Genomic DNA, 17,154 nt, shown 5'->3' with positions numbered 1-17,154 from the left:
TTTCACGTTTCACGGACCGAAAAATGGCCTTTTAGATCGTTAAATCACGTTTCACCGACGTGGAAATGGCCAAATCTCGTTTCACGAAAGTACCCTTTACCACCCTGAATAAGGCTGCAAACATAATTCATATAACAGCAACTGGGAGGGTGCTCTCTAAAAATAGGTAGCTTTCCAGATTCGTTATTTGCTGTTCCGCGCCGATATCGACAGGAACTATGAAACCTGACCGTCATGCACCTTCTTCGCCTCTTCCCCATAATACATCGCGCGGCCTCTGGATACGAGGCTGGTTGCTTTCACCGACAATAGCTCGAGCATGGCTTCTCAAAAATTTATTTTTGGCTCCAACTATTATGTGCAAGACTGCCCAGACCTATCTGTAATGAAAACCATTAGGCAGCAAAGGGGTTATTCGATCTAATTACTTTTTTTAATTATTAAAGTTATTTATATTAGAAGACATCCTTCATCATCGAAATGCACACAATTTTGAATGATCGGAAAAATCGTCAAATCAAATCCTGGTTTGATTTAAAATTGCGGTATTAACGCTTTAGCTAATGGGACCGTTTTTCCGCTAATTGAAAAGTAGATCTCACTGTGTGTTGTGTGTGTTTTTTCGCGGTAAAGTATGCATTTAAGAGGAGTACTACTGATACAATGATGATGGACAAATGCAAAGTGTTGAAGATAAGGTAGAGAGTGATCATGAAACATTCTGGAGACACTTGGACGTGTGTAGTGTTATGGATAACATAGATTGGGCGGAAACAATATATTTTGCGCACCTTTTCCCTTTTTTCACATCTCTAAAACGCGTTATTCGTCGCTTGTGACTTTAGTTTATTCTTCTTTTTGTCGGCCCGATGTTTTGATTCCAGTGGCGGTTCTCGGGGCGGTTCAATGGATTATGGAACCACACTTCCTAAGGGGGCAGTCAATTGATTGGCATAGTTTTTTTTTTCTTTTTTCGAATAATTTAAAACACTCTTTAAAGCAAACTGTTTCCGCCAACTGAGCTATATTTGACTTGTAGCTATATTGAAGCTGCTAGCAACTTTACATATCTTTGCATATTCCATTACCGTCATGTTCTAGTGCTGTCGGTGAACCTTTATGTGCAATATCAACGCTTTTATCCAACTAATCGCCTCGTGTATTTAGCTGTTGTCTTTTAAAGATAAGCCATTTCAGCTACTGACAAAAGTCTTAACGCACTAAGTCTTCACTTCCTCTCCCTCACACTCTTTCCTTGTTTAATCTGTTAAAGTTGAATTTATTCTACATCTCGTAGTCGCAGTTGTTTCTTAAATTAGACGCTCTTTTGGGAGCAGGCAATACGTTGCAATACGTCCCTTATTACTGTTGCCTTTCTGGATATATTTGTTATGAAAATCAAGGAAGCAATCAAAGTAGGATCTTCCTTTAAGGTATGTCGTTATTTTTATGGCATAACACTTATTTATAGTATTTTAATGAAAATGAATTCTTTTTTCATGATAATCGATGACCTCTAGGATCCCGGCAAATTAACGTTATTCCCTATTGTTCTAGCTACGGATTTTCCCCATTTTATTTCACCTCATTGTTTTCTCAACTTGCAAAAAAAATCTTATATTCATCAATTTCAAACGTTATTCATTAAGAGAGTCTATTCATAGTCATACCAATTATTTGGTATTTTCAAAACGGTCCACCTTGTTCTATAAAATATGTATTTTCTTATCCTAGCGGGCTTTTCATTGCAGATCTGATATTTGACAGCTTTGTTAGAGCTTCAAAATCCGCTTAGAAGTATTTTTTTATAAAGATATAGACAAGTGTAGTTTTTAAAGGGTGGTTGCTGGTTGCTATGACAACCTTAACAATAAACGAATTAGATTTTCAGATATCGGAGCGTCCAAAGAACATGATTCAAGATTTTTTCAAGCATCCCTTACAAGCTCTTAGATTGGCTTTTTCCGATCTTTTATTATTTGTTGAAAAGTTGGCATATACTGTAGTTTGGATTTTTAAAACGCCAAAACAGGTGGAGAAGTATCATTATCTTGCAAATGGTCTAGAGAAAGCATCTACTGTATTTACTCGTCTACTTTATTTCTTTATAATTTAGCTAGCTTAGAGACTATTACAAGTTTTAACATGGCCCATAAGCCACAAAAATGACCCCAACAAACAGGCAAAGGCTATAGTTAAGCCCCGTGCAAACTGCTTTAGCACCTGCCAGCATTGCTGGCGAATTCTTGCTCGACTGACCACAAATGTCATTTGTGGTCAGTCGAGCCATTTTGAAATTCCCTTTGTCCTATAGTCAGTTTGCACATTTAAACTACGATACACCGCAGCGATCCTAGTTCCTAATTCCTCAGTTCCTACTCAGTTTTTAATCGGGGTCATGCTTATTTATTTCATTTTATAAGAAATGCAGAAATGGTAAAAAATACCTCATTTACCGAGTAGAATCAGCTAGTATCTATGGGAAGGCATTATAAATATGGTTTATAAAACTATTTACAGCAATTTTTTTGGATTCTAGACTACTGTCTAGTAGAGTATTTTGTCTTGGTTTCTAGTTTAAACGCTTGCAATATGTAATACTCAAGCAAATGCTTTAATGTGACTACAAGTTTCTATACCGATTTAGCGCTTATTTATTGCTAACTTCTCAAACAGTAAACGTTTACTTTTATACTTTTAGGCGCCGACATAATGAATGTCGTAGACGGGCGAAGACCGCCCACAGTAGAAGTCACGCTTGTATCACGCGCTTGGTAGTCACGCTAGCTTCACCAATAACTAACTGCGCTACATCTAAAAATAGTTAAATAGAAACTGGACCTGAAGTGACCGGGATATAATTGGAATCAGCCGAAAGAAGGGGATTTTTTTTTTAATTCAACAAAATTCGTAGAGATTTGCACCAATTTGTTGACCAGTTTCTAATTGTGAACATCCGCGGTAAAGGGAGGTCCCTGCAGATTTTACGAGTTTCAGAAATCGGAAATGATAAGCTAACGACAAGGATCGATCTTTACTCCGAAATCACGATTTTTAAAGACCATAGATCACGATTTTCGCCATTCACGTATCACGGATTTCAATATGTACTTTTACGCTTCACGATAAAAAAAAAGGCCGTTCACGGATACGGATAACCGTTACCGCCCTTGTGAGAATGGGAGGCGTAGATGGTTTCTCCCTCCTTTTGGTAGAATCAAGCTCTTTTCCTAAACAAAGCTTTTTTAAAAACCTCCTTGTCTAGAAAAAAAAGTTGGGTTACTTTGACAACCAAATCTACGTTGTCTAAAGATAAAAAATGTAATTGACAATGCTGTCATCATAGAGCTTTTAAAACGACATAAAATTTATTTCATTCTTTCGAGTTACACGCCTTGTTTTGACTACCTTATTATCTGTTCATCATGTAAATCAATACATTGGTTCGTTTTCTAAATAATCAAATATGCCAAAGAAAATACAAACAATAGTCGAGCATTTTTATTTTGCCTAAACTTTCTGACGTTGTAAAGGAAAGAGCGAGAACACAACTACAAAAACAGCTTCTCAAAACGGCTTGAATCGCAAACTGGGCTTAACAAATAACAAATAAATAAAATTGAAAATAATATAGAGATGACACATGTACCTTGATTGAATAAATACACAGACAAGTTGCCCGCCTAATTGGAAAGATGATGCGCAAAATACGGATCATCACCTGAGCTTTATCCGTTTGTCCTAATGGGCGTTATTCTTTAGCGCGCTTGTTGTGTAACATGTATAAGTTTTTACACTTTGCTAGGTGGCGAAAAAACATAACTGAAAAACTCCTTTTCCGCTGTAGGCTACCAAAAACCATGACTGAAAGAGCAGTTAAGAAGGCACGGCTCCTAACATACACATTAGAAGGGAAAATTTTGGAATGTGTTTATTTGGAAAATGTTTGACGAGGCTAAGGTATATTGGTTTATCTATTGGTTTCTTGTTAATACATTTCCGTTGCCTAATTAGACAAAAAGCAATGTACTCTAAAAGCCACCTTCCCCATAAAAACATCACCAATTATTTCACTAAAGAAGGGGCACCAAGAAAAATGCTAGTATTTTCCTTGTATCTCGTTTTCGTAAAAAAGGTGGACCTCTCTTTTGCTTCAAAAAGGTATGCGTTCAGCGTAGCTTAGGAGCACATTTTGATCGTTATACAGAGCTTCTATATTTTTTGTCAATGCATTGATTTTTCTTTGTAACTGGTTTATGCTTCAGAAAACTTTGAGAGCCCTAGTCATCCACACCTGCCATTATTTTTATTCGATGAAGAAATCTAAAAAAAAAAGATATCTGAAAGTAACGTTTTACACATCACTTGCCAAGCTCAATCGATAATAATGCAATGACTTCCCCAAATCAGCCGATGGGGTGCCTTTCCTTCTTGGTATTTTATGACAACATGGCGGCTGAAAAGGACTCTATTTTGGTTACTTTGTAACGTAAGGAGAAATCTATGAGTTTATTTACCAACAACAACATCGAAAGAGCGCGAAATATCGCTGGAGGATCAAGAGCAAAAACACAGCTATTTTATCCTCTTTTCACGGTTTTTGAAACCGTTTTAGCTGGTTTGAAACGGCGTATTCTAGTGTGTTGGCGCACTTTTCAAACAATGTCTGTGTTATTTCTATTTTGTCTTGTGTTTAAGTTTCTTGGGTAAGTTTCTCTTCTACCGGTTTCGTACCTTGCTGCTTTGTATATACGTTTAGACGCAACACACGCAACAATTCTTGTAAGAATTGTGCTTGATTCTGATCAATTTCAGTCCAACTGGTTTGAGTTGTTAAACCAATGAAATGGCGCTTAACGTAACAAATGTCACACATAAACTGTTTTGTAACCAGATTTCATCTAATATTTTTGTTTTGACTCGAAAAAAAATCGCAGCGATATTGCATACTAAAACGCTCATTAAGATGTTTAACCCCATGTGTCGTTGAAAATATCAACTCAGAACTTTGATTTGATAAGAATTTCTCGAAAATGTGCGAAACAATCCGGCCGATTTGAAGTGGTCCAGCCCATGTGTCCGGTCTGTGTGTACTAGGATGCAATAAAGCCATTTTTGTTTCCTTTATCTTAATAAGACAACCTTGCGTGTTTGTCTTGTTAGCTTTTTTAGACTAAACATTGATATGAAGCCAATATTTATTACCTCCCAAGAGGCGTTTGTTTATATTGTATATGGCAGGGATTCTTATACTAACAGCAGTAATAACTGAAATCCTTAAATAGCGTACCAAGATATTGAAAACACACAAACCTAGTATAAATCTTCTTAAAAGTTCATAACAAATTTGTATTTTATTGTAAAATTGTCAACTCTGACGGGAACTCGTGAAAAACCTATCGAGCTAACCATTTAGTTATATTGGTTTTATTGCTACTGAAACAAGTTGCCATGTCAACATTCGTGCATTTACAAAATAACGCACACACCCTTCATCTTTATATCGATCTTGGAACTGGCAATATGTTTAGTTTGGAGTTTTGTGATAAATGAAATTATTTTGTTTATAACGCTTGCTGGAAATTGAGTTACGTTTGTCTTATAGGAACTACGTCTTATCGCTTCATTGTTTGGGTAGGAATACCGAAGCCAGTCCTCTCTACGGTGCGTAAATGTGAGGTAAGCGATGCTATATATCTATTTGTGCCACATAAACGCTAGGCCAACCCCTCTTTTCGTGGATAATTCTAAGGCCAACAAGGCGATATAACTACTAGCACCAAATAAACGCTAGGCCAACCCCTCTTTTCGTGGATAATTCTAAGGCCTACAAGGTTATATAACTACTAGCACCAAATAAACGCTAGGCCAGCCCCTCTCTATGTGGATAATTCTAAGGCCAACAAGGTTATATAACTACTAGCACCAAATAAACGCTAGGCCAACCCCTCTCTTCGTGGATAATTCTAAGGTAAACAAGGCGATATAACTACTAGCACCAAATAAACGCTAGGCCAACCTCTCTCTTTGTGGATAATTCTAAGGCCAACAAGGCGATATAACTACTAGCACCAAATAAACGCAAGGCAAATCCTCTCTTTGTGGATAATTCTAAGGCAAACAAGGCGATATAACTACTAGCACCAAATAAACGCAAGGCAAATCCTCTCTTTATGGATAATTCTAAGGCCAACAAGGCGATATAACTACTAGCACCAAATAAACGCTAGGCAAATCCTCTCTTTGTGGATAATTCTAAGGTAAACAAGGCGATATAACTACTAGCACCAAATAAACGCTAGGCCAACCCCTCTCTTTGTGGATAATTCTAAGGCCAACAAGGCGATATAACTACTAGCACCAAATAAACGCAAGGCAAATCCTCTCTTTGTGGATAATTCTAAGGCAAACAAGGCGATAAAACTACTAGCACCAAATAAACGCAAGGCAAATCCTCTCTTTATGGATAATTCTAAGGCCAACAAGGTTATATAACTACTAGCACCAAATAAACGCAAGGCAAATCCTCTCTTTGTGGATAATTCTAAGGCAAACAAGGCGATATAACTACTAGCACCAAATAAACGCTAGGCCAACCCCTCACTTCGTGGATATTTCTAAGGCAAACAAGGTTATATAACTACTAGCACCAAATAAACGCAAGGCAAATCCTCTCTTTGTGGATAATTCTAAGGCAAACAAGGCGATATAACTACTAGCACCAAATAAACGCTAGGCCAACCCCTCTCTTTGTGGATAATTCTAAGGCAAACAAGGCGATATAACTACTAGCACCAAATAGACGCTAGGCCAACCCCTCACTTCGCGGATAATACTAAGGCAAACAAGGCGATATAACTACTAGCACCAAATAAACGCAAGGCAAATCCTCTCTTCGTGGATAATTCTAAGGCAAACAAGGCGATATAACTACTAGCACCAAATAAACGCAAGGCAAATCCTCTCTTTGTGGATAATTCTAAGGCAAACAAGGCGATTTAACTACTAGCACCAAATAAACGCAAGGCAAATCCTCTCTTTGTGGATAATTCTAAGGCAAACAAGGTTATATAACTACTAGCACCAAATAAACGCTAGGCCAACCCCTCTTTACGTGGATAGTTCTAAGGCAAACAAGGCGATATAACTACTAGCACCAAATAAACGCTAGGCCAACCCCTCTCTTTGTGGATAATTCTAAGGCCAACAAGGTTATATAACTACTAGCACCAAATAAACGCTAGGCCAACCCCTTTCCTCGTGGATAATTCTAAGGAAAACAAGGCGATATAACTACTAGCACCAAATAAACGCTAGGCCAGCCCCTCTCTTTGTGGATAATTCTAAGGCAAACAAGGCGATATAACTACTAGCACCAAATAAATGCAAGGCAAATCCTCTCTTTGTGGATAATTCTAAGGCAAACAAGGCGATTTAACTACTAACACCAAATAAACGCAAGGCAAATCCTCTCTTTGTGGATAATTCTAAGGCAAACAAGGTTATATAACTACTTGCACCAAATAAACGCTAGGCCAACCCCTCTTATCGTGGATAATTCTAAGGCCAACAAGGTTATATAACTACTAGCACCAAATAAACGCTAGGCCAGCCCCTCTCTTTGTGGATAATTCTAAGGCAAACAAGGCGATATAACTACTAGCACCAAATAAATGCAAGGCAAATCCTCTCTTTGTGGATAATTCTAAGGCAAACAAGGCGATTTAACTACTAACACCAAATAAACGCAAGGCAAATCCTCTCTTTGTGGATAATTCTAAGGCAAACAAGGTTATATAACTACTTGCACCAAATAAACGCTAGGCCAACCCCTCTTTTCGTGGATAATTCTAAGGCCAACAAGGTTATATAACTACTAGCACCAAATAAACCCTAGGCCAACCCCTCTCTTTGTGGATAATTCTAAGGTAAACAAGGTTATATAACTACTAGCACCAAATAAACGCTAGGCCAACCCCTCTTTTGTGGATATATCTAAGGCCAACAAGGTTATATAACTACTAGCACCAAATAAACGCTAGGCCAACCCCTCTTATCGTGGATAATTCTAAGGCCAACAAGGTTATATAACTACTAGCACCAAATAAACGCTAGGCCAACCCCTCTTTTCGTGGATAATTCTAAGGCCAACAAGGTTATATAACTACTAGCACCAAATAAACCCTAGGCCAACCCCTCTCTTTGTGGATAATTCTAAGGTAAACAAGGTTATATAACTACTAGCACCAAATAAACGCTAGGCCAACCCCTCTCTTTGTGGATAATTCTAAGGCCAACAAGGTTATATAACTACTAGCACCAAATAAACGCTAGGCCAACCCCTCTTTTCGTGGATAATTCTAAGGCCAACAAGGCGATATAACTACTAGCACCAAATAAATGCAAGGCAAATCCTCTCTTTGTGGATAATTCTAAGGCAAACAAGGCGATATAACTACTAGCACCAAATAAACGCTAGGCCAACCCCTCACTTCGTGGATAATTCTAAGGCCAACAAGGCGATATAACTACTAGCACCAAATAAACGCAAGGCAAATCCTCTCTTCGTGGATAATTCTAAGGCCAACAAGGTGATATTACTACTAGCACCAAATAATCGCTAGGCCAACCCCTCACTTCGTGGATAATTCTAAGGCCAACAAGGTTATATAACTACTAGCACCAAATAAACCCTAGGCCAACCCCTCTTATCGTGGATAATTCTAAGGCCAACAAGGTGATATTACTACTAGCACCAAATAAACGCTAGGCCAACCCCTCTTATCGTGGATAATTCTAAGGCCAACAAGGTTATATAACTACTAGCACCAAATAAACGCTAGGCCATCCCCTCTTTTCGTGGATAATTCTAAGGCAAACAAGGCGATATAACTACTAGCACCAAATAAACGCTAGGCCAACCCCTCTTTTCGTGGATAATTCTAAGGCAAACAAGACGATATAACTACTAGCACCAAATAAAAGCTAGGCGAACAACTCTCTTCGTGGATAATTCTAAGGCAAACAAGGTTATATAACTACTAGAACCAAATAAACGCAAGGCAAATCCTCTCTTTGTGGATAATTCTAAGGCAAACAAGGCGATATAACTACTAGCACCAAATAAACGCTAGGCCAACCCCTCTCTTTGTGGATAATTCTAAGGCCAACAAGGTTATATTACTACTAGCACCAAATAAACGCTAGGCCAACCCCTCTTTTCGTGGATAATTCTAAGACAAACAAGGCGATATAACTACTAGCTACTACTACTACTATAACTACTCTTTGTGGATAATTCTAAGGCAAACAAGGCGATCTGACTACTAGCACCAAATAAACGCAAGGCCAACCCCTCTTTTCGTGGATAATTCTAAGGCCAATTCTAGGCCAACCCCTCTTTTTAGAAATTGCTAGTATTAGTGTAGGTCAGGACTTGTTTGTTACCAGTTTATGTATTTTTCTATACCTCTTATGGTTGTGGTTGAGAAACGATCATGGACTGTTAATTTACCATATGCCGGTGCTCATTACTTGTCTTGTTTATTTTCTGACGTTTTTAGACCAATGACAAACAATTCGTCGAATCCATCACACTTGTTCCCAAACTTCCCGCGGTTGCCAAATGACGAAATCGAGACGATAGCATCGAGTGTATTTTATATCATCCTTGCTTTGCTGATCATCGGGGGAAATAGTTTGGTTATTGCGGCATATCGTAGCAACCCACGACTACAGACGGTGACGAACAGCTTCCTAGTGGGGCTGGCAGTCAGGTAAGTACGACATCATGCACCACGGCATAACACAACAACACGGCATAACACAGCACCACGGCATAACACAACAACACGGCATTACACAGCACGACACAGCAACACGTCACACAGCACGACACAGCAACACGTCACACAGCACGACACAGCAACACGTCACACAGCACGACACAGCAACACGTCACACAGCAACACGTCACACAGCACGACACAGCAACACGTCACACAGCACGACACAGCAACACGTCACACAGCACGACACAGCAACACGTCACACAGCAACACGTCACACAGCACGACACAGCAACACGTCACACAGCACGACACAGCAACACGTCACACAGCACGACACAGCAACACGTCACACAGCACGACACAGCAACACGTCACACAGCACGACACAGCAACACGTCACACAGCACGACACAGCAACACGTCACACAGCACGACACAGCAACACGTCACACAGCACGACACAGCAACACGTCACACAGCACGACACAGCAACACGTCACACAGCACGAAACAGCAACACGTCACACAGCACGACACAGCAACACGTCACACAGCACGACACAGCAACACGTCACACAGCACGACACAGCAACACGTCACACAGCACGACACAGCAACACGTCACACAGCACGACACAGCAACACGTCACACAGCACGACACAGCAACACGTCACACAGCACGACACAGCAACACGTCACACAGCACGACACAGCCAACGTCACATAATACGACACAGCCAACGTCACATAATACGACACAGCAAAAGGTCACACAATACGACACAGCCCACGTCACACCACGCAACACGACAGAATAGAACGTCACATCACATACCACACAACACAGCAAAACACAAAAGAACATAACATAGTACAACAAAACACACCACAACGCAACACAGCACCAAGGTACATCACATAGTACACAATAAAGCAAAGCACAAAACAACATAACATAGTACAATAGAACACACCACATCACAATACAACACAGAACCACGTCACACAACACAACACAACACAACACAGAACCACGTCACACAACACAACACAGAACCACGTCACACAAAAAAGCACTACAAATCACATCACACGACACGGCACCTCATCTCGTCACAGAACACACGCGCCCATTAACCTACTACTTCAAATGGTGACCAATCGCTTCCTAGTGTAGCTGGCAGTCAGGTCACAATACAACATCGTTTCACACTAAAAGACACAACACCCTACCACACCCTCACACCTTACAACAACGCAAAACATCACATTACACAACGCAGCACCATACCACACCGTCACGCCATACACAGTCAGGTAAATTGCTATGATTATGTTTGAAGGGCAGCTTCTATATTACATGCCAGTGAAAACATCTAAAGTATTGTTATAAAAACATGCAATAAGCTGCGAGTGTACAAGCAGCCAAACTTCTGCCTTCACTTGGTAGAACTATGCAACATGGTTCAGGGGCGTGTCTAAAGACAGACGCAGTGTGGGGTCCAGAGTAGTAATTCACTGACCACGGATAAATTCAGCTCAAATCGACATCCTTAGATCTGTTAATGGATCACTAGATCCATCTACAAACTTTCTCTATCCAAATTCACACATCAAATTAACCGTCTTTTTCACTACTAACGAAGGGGTCAACCAGATTCGAACCCATCTCGTCACATGACCAGGGTGGGGTCCGGACCCCTTCGACCCACGCCTTCCTACACGTTCATATTTTAAGATTATGGGAAAAATGGTGTTGAAATTACCGCGTATTTTTCCAGCGATCTTCTGGTGGGTCTGGTGTCTATCCCCCTCTGGCTCTACTTCTCCATCTGTCAGTACTACGGCCCATGCACGCAGAACGTAGGCCTCAAGATTTTCTACCCGACTGTAGACGTGTTCTGTGGTAGCGCGTCTGTGCTGCAGCTCACGGCGATCAGCGTAGAGCGATGCATTGCCCTCACACAGCCAATCAGGCACAGAACCCACTCGCCACGCTTTTACCACGCCATGATCGTGATGGCGTGGCTGATCGCCTTTATCTTGGCAGGCCTTTATCCATTCCAGGCGAGTGTCTCGCGGGCTTTAGGATACGGGTCGCGGGTAACGGGATTGGGCCAGGCGAGTGTCTCGCGGGATAAGGGATACAAGTCGCGGGTAACGAAATTGGGCCAGGCGAGTGTCTCGCGGGTTACGGGATACGGATCACGATTCATTGGATTGGGCTGATCGCTTTTATTTTAGCAGGCCTTTATCCATTCCAGGTAAGTGTTTCACGGGCTTCATGATACGGGTCGCGGGTAGCGGGATTTGGCCAGGTGAGTGTCTCACGGGATAAGGGATACAAGTCGCGGGTAACGAAATTGGGCCAGGCGAGTGTCTCGCGGGTTACGGGATATGGATCACGAGTCATTGGATTGGGCTGATCGCTTTTATTTTAGCAGGCCTTTATCCATTCCAGGTAAGTGTTTCACGGGCTTCATGATACGGGTCGCGGATAGCGGGATTTGGCCAGGTGAGTGTCTCACGGGTTACAGGATACAAGTCGCGGGTAACGGGATTGGGCCAGGTGAGTGTCTCGCGGGATAAGAGATACAAGTCGCGGGTAACGAAATTGGGCCAGCCGAGTGTCTCGCGGGTTACGGGATACGGATCACGGGTCATGGGATTGGGCTGATCGCCTTTATTTTAGCAGGCCTTTATCCATTCCAGGTGAGTGTCTCGCGGGTTACGGGATACGAGTCGCGGGTAACGGAATTGGGCAATTGAGTGTCTCGCGGGTTACGGGATGCGGATCGCAGGTAACGGGATTGGGCTGATCGCCTTTATCTTGGCAGGGTACTGGGTAATGTAGTTGTATGGACAGAATTAGATCTTGCGCGTTAGCTAGAGGCGAGTGCATCCGATGTGCGCAACACCTTGAACCCTCCTCCCCCCTGCCCCCCACCCCGCCTTGACTAAGGAAATTTATTTTTGGTGTCCCAAGGGCCAAAGTTGGGGGGGTGTTCGCGCGCCGGTCCCTTATTTACGCGCCCATTTACCGTAATTGTCAGGTTGAGCGATGGCAAAAGGCGTACACAGCGGTCCTTGCGATCGTCTCTTATGGTCTCCCCATACTCATCATCATCGTACTCTACGCCATCATCTACTCCACTTCCCGCAAGGAGTCCCGCAAGTGGGTTAATCCCGAGGGAATCCCGCGCAGGGTCACACACCAAGGGACCAAGATAGCAGTCACGATCGCTGTGATCACGTGTCTGTTGGTGATCGCCTGGCTGCCCTTTTTCGTGGTGAATATCATAGCCACGTTTTGCTCGTACAAGGCTCTGCCGCCTTACCCCGCCCTACTACGGTTGGTCAGGTGCGTTTTCGTAAAAAAAAACATGTTTTTCCAAAACTTGAAGCATAGGATCTCTTATCATATTGTAAATAAACCAATATCATTAGGGGGTTATCTATAGGGGGTTTAACCCCCCCCCCCCCTGTGGATCTAGGGGGCAGAGGGGCATACTCCTTCCTTCCCGTATCTTAACAGTTAGAGATTCGGGTTTTTCGGTGGGATTGGGTGGAGAAAACTCAGCTCCACTGACCGGGCTATGCACTGACCTTCTACCAGCCTTCATAAGAAAAATCCTCTCGAAAGTTCAAACTTTCGGAAGATGAAGTACATAGCGTCAAAAATGGTTATAAAATGTTGAAATGAGCCTTCCCTTTCGATAAGTTTCTCCCCACCACTACCCCCCCCCCCCCCCCCTTAGATTTCCGTGCGCACGCCATGTGCACACTGTACTCACGGAAAGAAATTCCGGTAGAAGATTAAATGAAACGTGTTGCCAGGGAAACATAAGCTAGATCGCTAGTTCCTTTTTGTTTGCACGGCGATACTAAAATCGACATTGCGATATACAGCCTTTACTTCTTGAGTAAGAGCATCCTTGCATCGAAACATCAAAATAGGAATTCGAGATCGAAATGGCAATAACGCAAAGCCTTTCTTGTATAGAGACAGATAAGAAGATATAATTTTGTGTTTGGAACGCCCGTCTTAACGAGAAATTTAGACGACAAAAGCCAGTCATCGCTAAGATCTTTAGATTTTCTACCGAATAATTCACGGCGTCATTGGACACGAATATTGGCCTTCTAGATGGTCAAGAAATTCTGTTTGGGTGAAATTCTTATATACAGCGTTCCTGCAGTCTTCGTATGATTTTGTTTCGATTTCGAAAAATCGTTATGACAGATCGAAAGCCGTGCGCTACCCTCCACAGGTTTTCGAAGATAATCGAAATTGCGTAAGCTAAGAGTACTCAAGATGTGCGCACGGAAAAAAATGCTCGATTTGTTTGGGGGGGGGGGGGGGGTGGGGGTGGGGGGTGGTCCATTCCCACGTCAAATACTAAATGGCCCATCTTTAATACACCCAGGATAAATTTTCCCCTGTCATTAATTCCTCTCTGATAAGCCAATGTTTCTGCTTTCTCAAGTAACATTTTCCACGCTTGCTAGGTTCGTGAAGTGGATGCATTACAGCAACAGTTTCATGAACCCTTGCGTGTACGCCTACCGCAATATAGAGATGCGCCGGACATTTCAACGGATACTACCCCCCTTGCTCTCCTGCTGCTGCGCACCCTACCCCCCACAGTACTCCACCTCCCTCGGCCTGATAAGGCGACAGTTCAACGTCATTTCCGGCAACCCCGGTAACGTCAACCCCGGTTTCCATGGCGACCAAGGTGAAGCCCAAGAGGGAATTAACCGAGAGCATGCTGGGAAGGGGGGTGTGGTGATCCGGGCCGTCGTGTCACCACCGACTCGACTGAACCCCGTGCAGCTCTCATTCGCGACTCAGCTAGACGTGTAGGAGTCGGGAGCGTGCGATGGTTAAGTATCGGGTGCGCGTCGCAACGTGAGGAGACAAAGACGCGCGTGATATTTTCATCTACAGTTCACCTTCCCCACTACTTCCCACAACTCTTTGCGAAAAGAGCGTGAAACCGAGGTCAGTCGTCAAAATGGTAAACAAGATGGCAAAGTTTGTTTTCATCCTCGGTTTCAACCGCTCGTCGCAAAAGTTGTGGAGAAGGTGAACCTTGATGCAACGGAAATCTTTTAAAAAGAATATTTGAAATAATCCCGATTTCTAGATTTTACGCTCCTTTTTTTGCATTGTAGAGCTTTCTTTCGTATTTGTACCGGCTTTGGAAAACTATTTAATAACAACAATAATAAAAGGTGGTTGAGAGCATCCTATAGACTAGATGCTCTTACAATTCAACAAAAAATGTATGTAAACAAATGGATGAGTTATTAAATGTGTTACAGACAAGATTAAAAATAAGAAAATCCCAAACGACAGGATTAAAAATCGCCATCAACAAATTGATTAAAGTTAAGCTGTACTTTAAAAACATCAACAGATTCAGTATTTTTTAATGACTCTGAAAGAACATTCCAAAGTTTGGCGCGCAAAAAAGAGAAAGCTCGGTCACCATAATTTGATCTGACTTTTTGAAGAAGATCGAAGTGCACGAGAAGGTAACTATTTGACGAGGAGATCTGCTAAATAGTCTGGAGCACAGCCATTTAGACATTTATAGATCATAAGAAGAATTTTAAAAGTGATTCCTAGTCTAACAGGGAGCAAATGGAGTTTAATCAGAGTTGGATTTATGTGGCCCGCAAATGACTCCCCTGTTGAGGCCACATATGTAATAACCTGCCACATTTGTTATAACGGCCACATTTGTTATAAGGTAGGCCACATTCATGAAAGAAACATCGTACGACAACCAAACTTGATAGATGTCATGTAGGTGTCAAGGGGAGTGCAACCAGATGGTCATGTGATGTGACGTAATCAATGACGTCAACAAAATACCCATATCCCATGATAGAAGCAAGTATGACAACCAAACTTGATAGGTGTCATGTAGGTATCAAGGGGGGTGCAACGAGATGGTCACGTGATACGTGACGTCATCTATGACATCATCAATCATGTAATCAACTCAGGGCGTTTGGAAAATCATGGATTATAGCAAGTAATTTTCCTCATATCCTCTCAAGTGAGAAACTCTTTGTTAACAATAATCTTAAAATACCGCGAATCCGTGTAAAGCTTCATATCTGCGCTTTTATCAAATATGTGATCCACGGAGTCAGAAAAAAAGCTAGTTAGAAGTATACACTTTTTTTATAAGAACGTCTTATTTTCACTTGAGGCTGGGCCGTTCTTATTTTTGGGACATTTTACACCCATTTTCAAATGTTTGCGGAATCTCGGGTCTCCAATTCTGTCATTCGACAAGCCTAGTACTTCGTGGGTGTCATAACCATTCTCAAATTAGACACGTCTCTTTTAAGAGATCTATTGAAATCGATCTCTCAATTCAAACATCACACTACATGAAGTTTATTGCTAAACTCTTCTCTCGGCGTGATCCTTGCGCTCAAAACATGAAATCTTTTAGCGAAGATATGCGCTGGAGAGTAATTTTCCATCAATATTTACCAGCCTCATCTCAAGATATGCACTGGAGAGTAATTTTCCATCAATATTTACCAGCCTCATCTCAAGATATGCACTGGAGAGTAATTTTCCATCAATATTTACCAGCCTCATCTGTTGAAAACATTGCAGAGCACTCTTTGTTGGAAAATCATTCGCATACGTCCGAGAAAATGCTACTCTGAACACGGGGACAGACTGTTAAAAACAAGCTAAAATTGTAACCTTTTCTATCGTATTTGGTGATAATAAAGTCAGAGAATCGACATGGCCGTTGAAGCTTCTTAACAATTCCATTCAATTTCATTGTCATAATAAAGACCAAATGTCTAGCCAGGCCCCCCCTACCCCCAGGTTGCTGGTTCTGCTTGAGATTTTAGACTAAGCCTGTAATGACGGACTAAATCTGACTGCGCGAGTGTCATCCTCGGGGACCCAGGGCGTCGCGGAGATCGGGGGCACAGGGAGCGCGTCTTTGCGCGTACGTTCGCTTCCGATCTCCGCGTCGCCCTGGGTCTCCGAGGATGTGTGAGTGTAGATTATCCACAATAAATGTCAAGGTTTGAATGTATTAAAAGATAGAGTCAAGGTTTACTTAATTACAACTACCCAAGTTGTGAAGGGTAAACTACCAAAAAAAATTAAATTTCATATCCTGGCCGTAAAAGTATAAAGCCGCAAATAGGGAAAAATAGGAACGATCCCATCCTCTAAAACTGCTCCTAATCCATCTGTTAATATCAAAACAAAAAATTTATCTGACTTTTCTTTTTACAACGTTATTAGTTCCTAATATCCTAAACTTTTATCAACAAAACAATACGTAAATCTGATATGGTGCGATTCCT

General features: G+C 41.7%; 1 protein-coding gene across 3 annotated transcripts; it reads left to right on the top strand.

Annotated features, from left to right (window-relative positions):
- Positions 1-1,025: 1,025 nt before the first annotated feature.
- LOC5520786 (octopamine receptor 1) lies at positions 1,026-16,574 on the top strand. 3 transcript variants are annotated; one of them, XM_032365919.2, is made up of 6 exons: positions 1,026-1,433; positions 5,606-5,679; positions 9,564-9,776; positions 11,574-11,859; positions 12,846-13,153; positions 14,302-16,574. In XM_032365919.2, exons 3-6 carry the CDS (start codon positions 9,568-9,570, stop codon positions 14,657-14,659), a joined length of 1,161 nt encoding a protein of 386 aa, XP_032221810.2. In that variant the 5' UTR covers positions 1,026-1,433; positions 5,606-5,679; positions 9,564-9,567; the 3' UTR covers positions 14,660-16,574. The 3 variants fall into 3 exon arrangements, with proteins under 3 accessions (XP_032221810.2, XP_032221812.2, XP_032221811.2); XM_032365921.2 differs by lacking the exon at positions 1,026-1,433 and adding an exon at positions 2,950-3,960; XM_032365920.2 differs by lacking the exon at positions 1,026-1,433 and adding an exon at positions 4,008-4,161.
- The last annotated feature ends 580 nt before the right edge of the window (positions 16,575-17,154 follow it).

The sequence above is a fragment of the Nematostella vectensis genome, chromosome 7, assembly GCF_932526225.1.
Source record: "Nematostella vectensis chromosome 7, jaNemVect1.1, whole genome shotgun sequence".
NCBI classification, from domain to species: domain Eukaryota; kingdom Metazoa; phylum Cnidaria; class Anthozoa; order Actiniaria; family Edwardsiidae; genus Nematostella; species Nematostella vectensis.
The sequence above is the reverse complement of the archived record's forward strand: the minus strand, read 5'-3'. Positions and strand labels throughout refer to the sequence as shown.

Excerpts from the sequence above, each read along its gene's own strand:
- LOC5520786 (XM_032365919.2), top strand. The coding sequence starts at position 9,568 with ATGACAAACAATTCGTCGAATCCATCACACTTGTTCCCAAACTTCCCG. Across the intron at positions 9,777-11,573 it reads CTAGTGGGGCTGGCAGTCAG|CGATCTTCTGGTGGGTCTGG; the intron begins GTAAGTACGACA and ends GTATTTTTCCAG. Across the intron at positions 13,154-14,301 it reads GCCCTACTACGGTTGGTCAG|GTTCGTGAAGTGGATGCATT; the intron begins GTGCGTTTTCGT and ends CACGCTTGCTAG.